The sequence below is a fragment of the Juglans regia genome, chromosome 7 (genome assembly GCF_001411555.2).
Source record: "Juglans regia cultivar Chandler chromosome 7, Walnut 2.0, whole genome shotgun sequence".
Lineage (NCBI taxonomy): Eukaryota > Viridiplantae > Streptophyta > Magnoliopsida > Fagales > Juglandaceae > Juglans > Juglans regia.
Genome location: NC_049907.1, coordinates 8,768,147 through 8,777,779, shown reverse-complemented (window position 1 = coordinate 8,777,779; position 9,633 = coordinate 8,768,147). Strand labels below are relative to the sequence as shown.

Here is a 9,633-nt window from a genome sequence, read left to right as displayed (position 1 = left end):
GGAGGACGTGAATGAAGTCCGAGTATCCAAATCACCAAAAATAAAGAAGGTTAAATTCTTGCTCTGGTATCATTGGGTCCTATCCATCATGGAAAGGAAAAGTACCCAGATTTTCATCAACTTACAAATTTAATTTTCCTAAAACAAAACAAAATGCGTACACATCAAGTAAGCCATGCCATAATGACCAAATTGACCAAATTGACATGCCAGAATTAGATTTTTAAACTCAATCCAACATTCCCAAGACTCAAAGCGTTAAATTTGAGTCACTAAATTTAGAGTTGTCCTCCACATATTGGTTGACTAAAATGTTCCCAGAATCCACCGTTTCTTGTACAAATCTTTTACCTGGTCAGAAAAGAAAACCATATGCCATAAATCAATGCAGTCAACCAATATACATTTAAAAGTTTTCAGCCAAAATCCCCATCTCCAAACTACAAATCATGCAAGAATTCATGTCATATCATCTACAAATCATCCAACAGGTTCTCCTCGTAACAGCCTATCATCCTTACGTTCCAACATTCCTCAAAAGTTGTCATCTCAAACAGAGCAACCAAATAAACCATTTAAGTTCAAAAGCACCAGATTTATTTTTGCAACCACTGCTCATCATCATCTTCCCTTAAAACCATGTACCAGACCTTGCATATAACGAGCACATAAGAGGAGTTCAGAATAGCTCCCACAGATTCTTCAAAGCAAGCTGCACCAAAAGAAGAAGGATGAAAAAAAAAGGGATGTATCATTCATCCGAAAATAAATTAAAAAAAAAAGAAGAAGATAGCTATAAGGAAAGAAGGAAAATCCTGCTTGATTACAATTTTCCCAGCTCCAAATTTATTCCCATCTCCAGATTTATTGCTTGTCCAAATTTATCCCAAGTTTTTTCCCACCTCGAGGCAAATGACAAATCAAGTGTATGCCATAAATCTTACATCCACCAAGCTACTAACTCATCCATCACTAACTGCCATAAAACAAGTGTATACCATACCCTGCCATATATCATATGCACCATGCGATTGTTGTTCAAAAAACCATCCACCAAGTTTCAAAAGATCGCTATAAACAAAACAGCCTCAATATAGTTCCAAAAATATTGAAACTGTGTAAAATAATTACTGATCAAGCACTCAAGCACTTAATATCGAGACACTCAAGCACTCAAGCCCTTAAACAAAACGACTACAAACATAGTTCCAGAAATATAATAACTGTGCATCAAGGTATTACTGATCATGCACTCAAGCAATTAATATCTAGACACTCAAGCACTCAAACACTCAAACAAAATATCTTTAATATAGTTCTAGAAATATTGCAACTGTGTAAAGAAATTACTGATCAAGCACTCAAACAAAACAGCTACAAACCTGGTTCCAAAATAGTTTCAGAGATCCTAACTTAATATCTAGACACTCAACCAATTAATAGCTAGACACTCAAAAAACGCATATCCAACCTCTATGACAAACTTTATGATGCATCTTCCCCAAAATGCATTGGTTGTGACCCATACACTCCAAATTGCAACTGTAAACAAAAAAATCCAATTACTTTAATTTTTATCGATGTTTACAATTAAATATATAGAAAACAATTGGGATCCACTTACACTTTCTTGACTCTGAAGCATTGTTTCTCGGAGTTGGGTACCAGTAATGTCAATAGTTGCTCTTTCTGGAACAGCTTGATCAGAAGTACTTGTTAAATCACAGCCAAATATTAGGGTGTCAAAAATAAAATATTAATATACCTGCACGCCACCAACATTTGACATATTAATCTCTGAAGTAACGAATAAATTCCTACAGGTTTGTCTTACGACTGGTGTATCTCCACCATCGCGCTATTAATCAAGTAAGATATAACAAGATACATTAGTGATTACATTAGTGATAGTTTTATTTATAAAATATAAATAGAAAACAGGTATTAAATATCTTCACCACCTCTTTACGTTTTCCATTTTCTTGATTGGGGTTTTTTTTCTTTGCTTTAGCTTTCCGCATGTCATTCTCCATCCTGGATGCTTTCCTCAGAGATGGGGGTCTGCTTTTCCCTCGCACAATATGTGGACTGAGTACTTGCTTAGAACTACCAATTGTGGTTGTGTCCTTTGTTGTACAACCAACATTGGACCCCGTTTGGGTCATCGATGGGGGTTCTTGATTGGCACGATACAAGTCAATCATCGCATATAACTTACTAGTTGCATCCTCAATATACAATTTCGAACCCGCTGCATGGGTGATCATTTGATAACAGATATTCAACAGACTTGAATATCTATTACAATCTGCTCGCTGCTCCCCTCCATCATAGCTTATGTGCATCAAGGTGTATCTCCTTTTTATGTTCTTTCTCCATCGATCCAAAATGTATCTATCTGGCAAAGATTTAATCCCGTTACATTTGAATACAGCCAAAATGTGCCGACACAATATGCCCCTCATCTCAAATAAACCACAAGAACACTTTGCAGATGTATCTTCCTCACTAAAGTCCACATAATGCGTAACCAGCTTAGTGAATTCTTCCAGGCGGACCTCATCCTCTAGCAAATAGGTCTTTATTGAACCATCCGTCTTAAGTAACTTTAGATCCATGTCGATGATGCCGGTAACTTGTTGCTGAACTTCTTTGAATTTAGCATTCGTGTACAAATCTTGAAACCTCTTCTAAATCAGAGATCTAGATATGCAGGGAATTGTGACATTAAATGTGTGGAAGTCCGCAGCATTTTCATTCTCAATTTTTTTTTTCAATGCGTTCTCAAATTGGTCGACAAACTCCTTCAAGTTTGTCTTAGCATGGACATAACCGTCAAAAAATGCATTCATGCTCTCATTCCGCTGCGTTGTACTCATTCCAGCCCAAAAATACTCTTTCAAGAATGCCGGTACCTAATGCTCACGCTCAGCATATAAACTTTGCAACCACACATTTTCATGCAAGTTGTAAGTGGTAATTAAATGTTCTCAACATTCCTCAAACTCTTCAACGCTTTGCATGTCATACACACATTTCATCAGGTTATTTTTCATCCCACTCTTGTATGATCCATATGAGCCAAGCTTCTCAGGAACTTTCTTCAATATATGCCATAAACAAAATCGATGTCGGCTATTAGGAAAAATAATAGCGATGGCATTTTTCATGGCTCTGTCCTGATCAGTTATAATAGCTTTCGGAGCTATACCATCCATGCACTGTAACCAGGTTTGGAATAACCACACAAAGGTCTCAGTATCCTCACTGGAAATCAAGCCTGCTCCCAACAGAATTGATTGCCCATGGTGGTTTACACTAACAAATGGTGCAAAAGGCATCCCATATCTATTTGTCAAGTAAGTGGTGTCGAATGTGGCCACATCCCCGAAATATTGGTAGGCTGCTCTACTACGGGGGTCTGCCCAGTAGACATTTTTTAACCTCCCCTCATCATCTAAATCCATCAATGCAAAAAATCCAAGATTTTTATACTGCATCTGTGAAAAATACTGTTGAAGCGCTCCAGCACCACCTGCGCCAAGTCTTAGATGTCTTGCCTTGTCAATGTAATTATGGTAATTTTTTTCCAAAAACGGGAGGTTCTCAAATCCACCCGCGCCAACAACAAGAGATCCAAAGCTCTTATTCATTCTGATGCCAGCCATATCATTTGTATCTAAAACCTTTTTTACAGCATCACTCACTTTTCTATTACATCGAAAGAAACAAGATTTCTTTGGATTGAGGTCGTGGTTATGTATGTTATGAACTGTAGTCAATTGGAACTTTCCCTCAGATTTTAACGCATTGATCTTTGCCTTACATTCAGTCTTTCCTGTCGGACGTGGATTGGCGACATTCAAGGTTCTATTCCGGGCCTTCCCACCGTGGGCACAAGCAAGGGTGACATATCTAACAGTTTCATCATCTCCCTTCTCAGTCCTTTTTGTCATCACTCCAAACCCGCATTTCCTACCATATTGCTTATAATAATTGATTAAATCTTCCAGGGAATTAAACTCCATCCCCGACTTTGGCTCCTCAATCATATCATCACAATCCACATTCTAAGATGAACCGGCATTGCCATCATCGGTTTCCAGTGGATTTGGTCTATCCTCATTACTTTGGTCAACTCTAAATGTACATGGCGAATCAGTTTTACCCCCATCAAGTCTATTATCATCTGAACCAACTGGTCTGCTTGTAGCAGAGCTTCTATTGATGAGAGGACTCAAAAGTTCCATGTCATGCTGAAGTGGGTTACCAACATTCGACAAAAAGCATAAAAAAAACTACAATTAAACTCCTAAAAAGAAACCAACTTATTAAAAATTATATTAGATAAATATAACCAACCATCTGTATGTTGATTGGATATTGGTTGCCAACTGGATATGGCAAAAAAGTCGGTGACCACGCAGGCACTGGTCCATAGTAAGCAGGCATGTAATTTGGGATGTTTGGACAAGTTGATGGTATGTCCTAACATATTAATACATAAAGTTATTGATGTATTCTGAAATTTCAATATGAACTCAACAAATTCCGATGTTATTGATATATTAAATGATATAACATACTGCGGATGGGGGATTTGAGCTAGATGGTGTTACGGTAGATGGTTGTTCTTTCCCGTTTCCCATTCTGAAAGAGAGACAAGTGCATTGTAAATATAAATATTGTATAACTCAAGTCAATCATTGCAAATCTATGACATTCACATCCGAGTAAGAAATATAACCAATTTAAAATCCAAGTAACAAATCTTTGCATTATTTAATTTGACAAAGTTATCAAGAAATATGTTCGTGGGTGGATCTTTGCATTATTTATGAGACTTTGTATTTTTAGATCAATGTGTAACTAGCAAGTATTTGTAGAGCAAAATATTTCTCCCAACTAGAAAAAAAAAAAAAGAAACAAAGTTGATCCCAACAACAAAGTAAGAATTCTATTACTTACAGTTCAACTAATGACATTTGTTTTCTTCCTATATATCACAAATATAATTTATGATCTTGTCACGAAGAACAATGGCGCCACCAAAATATGCTCACCAAAACACTAATTAATGAACATGTGTTTGAAGCTTATAAAGAACATAAAAAAGGCTTGCACGTTCCCTGTCATGTTTCGAAGTCTTTTAACCTTTAAAAAATTATAAGATGAATGCATTCTAAATTTCTCAAAACCACTACACATAAATTAGCAAATGATTTCAAGTTTTTTCAGCTTCTTTTAATGGTGTGTTCTGGGTCCCTTTTCATTTTCTGGAAAGCAGGCCCTCGACAAATTTCTTCAACTCAGCTTTAAAAAACGAGTTCATACAAATCTGTTATCTCCATTAATACTATAAAAGTAATACAATAATATGAACAATTGTTATTACTCAGTGTTTCCAATGATTTCCACTGAGATGATGGCCTCAACCAGATCCACCCATGAACACGAACTCTGCAGTGCTAAGTACCCGGATTACCTATTCAATGCAAAAGCTATTCATTGACAAAAATTTTCAAACGTAAAATGATAAATGTTGAAGAAATTTTTGCTGAAGAAATTCACCCAGAGTATTCGGAGTAGGACTGGGTCTCAACCGAATCACCTTCGTCTCACTCTCTGTTTTCTCTATAAGCCAGGGTGCCTCAAGCAGCTCATTTTTGTTTTGCAGGATGTGCCGCGGAATGAACTATGGCCACCAAAGATGCACGACGGCGAAGACGGCAACCTCTCTGGTTTCGCTCTATCGTTTCCCTCTCTGGTTTCGATCTAGAAAATCCAACCCAAAGTGAGTTTTTGTTCCCTCCAATGCACGACGGCACTGCAAGACAGCTCCAACACACGACGTCACTGCAACAAGCATCCAACGCACGACGGTACTGCAACAAGCATCCAACGCACGACGGCTCAACGCACGGCGAAACCTCTTTCAGTTTCTCCCTCTCTGGTTTCGAGCTACAATCACAGCAGCTTTTGTTTGTCCTGAAATCTCCCAAACCGGGATTTGTTTCCTGTGAAATCTTGAAATCTCCTCCCTCTCTGTTGGGTTTTCCTCCGTTTCTTCCGAAATCCTCAACATCAAATCTCCCTCTCTGTTTGGTTTTCCCTACTTTCTTCCGCCTTTTTTTTTTCTTTTTTTTTTTTAATATTATAGGCTAACGTGGCAGACTGCCACATCAGCCGCGGTTCCGCAGCGGGTGTTAAACCCGGTTGTATATAGAAGAGCTGCCTTCAAATTTGTTCGTGAGAACTAGTTGTTTGTCGAAAGTCCACGGGCCATCTCGTAGTACCCTATCCTTATCCCAGGTTTTCTCAAGCTCCACGAGCATGATTGCAGGTGTTAGATCTCTGAACTTGATACTTTTCTCAAGTCTCCAAAAATGCCTCAGGGTCTGCTTGAAGGCTTCTCTATTGTAGTGATGATCTGTGATAGTTTGATGAACATACATTGCTCTCCTCGTGCAATCACATCTCCCAATAACTAAGTATCCACGAATACCTCTGTTGACGCATCCTCCGTGAGAGAAAGTTTCTCACACAGGTTACTCAGAATTTCCGCCATCCTTTTAGGAGGAAACCACCAGAAGAGGGACTCCCTAAGGAAGGGAGAAAAAAGCTCAGCTACATACTAACAGCACCACCCTACACAGCTGCAAGAAGAAACCTCTGCACAGCGGCAGGAAGAAACCTTTACTTGATTAAGAGAAACAGAGAGAGGAAAACTTGAGATGTCTGTAGAGATCATGTATATACACATAACTCTTGATGATATGAGGACGGAGAAATATACATCTCTTGTATGAAGACTATAGACAGTCGATACCCACATGACCGCCTGAGGTGCAAGTAAGCCACCATGTCCCATTTGCACCCATAGCATAAAGGCATTCCAAGAGACTCAAATGAATGCTTTAAATGTTCTTACATATTAACAATTTCCTCTCATATTTACTTAAAACAAAGGGAAAAAGGGCACCTTATATCATAAAGCTACCAAGGTTTTATATTTTACATTAATCTATCAAAATTGATACATTGTGCTTTGAAATTATTAAAAAAAACACTTTGCACACTCCATGAAGATTTGACGATCAAGATTGTCTTATGTGACTTATCTTTCTTTCCTCCTAGTGTCTATAATTTAAAATAGGAAAAATATTAGTGTTAGTGCGTTAATTTGCACAACAGACCAGAAGGGAGGAAATAGTCATCCACGACCCATGAGATGATTCGGGCTTCGATATAGTGATCGTCGCGTCCATCCATAACATAAATAATAAATAAACGAATAAAAGTAAATAAAGAGAAACATTGGGATTTATGTGGTTCAGTATAATGCCTACATCTACAGGTTGTTTTGGGATAAAATCTATTATAATGAGTGTTTTTACAATCTCTTATGGCCTCACATATCACACAAAACAATAGAGGAATTTAGGGAAGATCATTTGGAGTTATAGTGAAGTTTGGCATATGAAGCTTCTGTGGAGAGATATTGTGTGTAAGGAGCTTGTCGAGAGTTCTTATATTTTATGGGGGATCTCCTCATATATATAGAGGTTCAACTTGCCTTGTGAAGCTTTTTCCTGTTAGAAGTCTGAGTCTATATCCTTTTAGGAGTCTGAGTCAATTTGTCATATCTCTTCTTAGCTTTATCTCTTAACTTGATTTTTGACCTTATCTCTAGGCTAAATTATAGGCTGCTAATTTGACCCCTACAATTAGTTTATTATGGTTTAAGGTTGCAATATGTTAGTTATAATAGTTTAGATTTCAAATGTAAAATTTTAGTACTTTAAATGCTTAAAGATACAAAGTTTATTTTTTCTAAAACTAAAATATATCAATTTTAATTGGAATGTAATATATCCATTAAAATATTATAATATTTTAGTAAATTATATTTCTAAGAAAGTAAATTAAGTAAAATTATAAAGCTCATGTTTGGATGCGGATGTTTTGGATCTATAGTAAAATATTTTCTCCAACTTCTTCTAATACATACAAAAATCCTCATCTCAATATGTTTCATCAGTGTATGAAGAATATATTATTATTTTTTTATAAATACACATTAATTCATAAAAAAAAAATAGAACAACAATCACCATATGTAAGGCCAGGTCATGGTGGCTGGTGGTAGGGTGGCCGATAGTGGCCCCCTAGGGTAGATCAATCTGAGGTGCTCACATGTGGCACAATTTATTTTAAATAAATATCATAAAATTCATTATTTAAACTTATTTTTAAAGTGGAGTCATTTATAAAAAATAAAAATAAATAAAACCTTCATCTCATATTTATGTTTTTATTATTCACCAAAAGAGTAAGGCCTCGTTTGGATGTTGAAGTGAGATGAGATGAGATTATCAATTTGTGAATAGTATTGAAATGATTTGAATTAAGATGTTTTATGAAATTTTGGAAAAGTAGAGAGAAAATGTTGAATAAAAATATTATAAAGTTAAAATATTGTTAGAATATAATTTTTAATTATAATTTTTGTTTTGACATTTCAAAAAATTGAATTATGTTTTGTATTCTGTTTGGAAGTTTGGGAAAGTTGTTATGATTAAGTAATGATTAGATGAAAATTTTGAAAATTTAAAATTAAAAAGTATTTGTGTTTGTATATTGCGATGAGATGAGATGAGGTGAGATTATCTTGCAATCCAAATGGAGCCTAATACTATTCACTATCATTTTAATTATTTTCCTTTTATCACTAGTATAATTGATATTAAATATTAAAAAAACTCTTTATTATATTTGATTTGTCTAAGGGCAAGTTTGACACTTGAAGTGTATCACCCCACTTAAAAGTACCTAAGGACTTAACCATAATAACCATGACCCTAGCCTAGTAGAAGTTGCGATCTTTAATAAAAATGTAATTTTTGGATCATGTGTTGTTAAAAAAAACTTACACCATTGGTTTAGTTAGTATTTTTAGTGCTATGATTTTGAGAATAGGTGTTAAGGATAGAATGACAAGTGGCATGTTGGAGACTTGCTACCTTGGTGGGAGATAAGTAACTTGGTTAAAATACTAGATAGATTTGGAGAAGGCCCAAAAGTTGGTTAAATAAGGGCCCTAGCTTATTAAGATAAGAAAGGTAAGGATAAACCCAAGACTATAGGCCTAACTTAGTAGACCAAGACTATAGGCCCAAATTAGCAAATACAAGATCATAGGCCCAACTTAGCAAGATCCAAGACTATATGCCCAACTTAGTAGGTCTAAGACTAAGACCTAGCTTAGTGAGAGGCCAAGAAAAGTCCAATAAAAAAAAACTGAACATAAGGCCTAAGGAAAGATCCATTGCAAGGCCCACACAAACACTTGAAACATATGGCCCAATGAGATTTCAACATTTGGAGAAAAAACTTAGTATTCCTATCAATATTTCAAATTGGACCTATTTACACCATGTCATTGATTTCCTCTCTCCAAAAACCATCCCACACACCCCTAAGGTTAACATTTTCTACCATGGTCATCTCTCCATCATGACCTTAAGCTTCCATTCACAAAGATCCTTCATCATGTCAAAATAGTAACTTTGACAATTTTTTATGGGATTTTTCACCATCCTCACTTGCATTTTATCACTTTGTCATGACTCT

General features: G+C 36.1%; 1 protein-coding gene across 1 annotated transcript; it reads right to left on the bottom strand.

Moving 5' to 3' along the window:
* Window positions 1–2,990: 2,990 nt before the first annotated feature.
* On the bottom strand, window positions 2,991–4,028 carry LOC109009160 (protein FAR1-RELATED SEQUENCE 5-like). The gene has a single exon (XM_018989545.1). It carries the CDS (start codon window positions 4,026–4,028, stop codon window positions 2,991–2,993), a length of 1,038 nt encoding a protein of 345 aa, XP_018845090.1.
* Window positions 4,029–9,633: the final 5,605 nt, after the last annotated feature.

Bases quoted from the DNA above. Each gene is read 5' to 3' on its own strand.
- LOC109009160 (XM_018989545.1), bottom strand. From the start codon at position 4,028: ATGGAGTTTAATTCCCTGGAAGATTTAATCAATTATTATAAGCAATAT.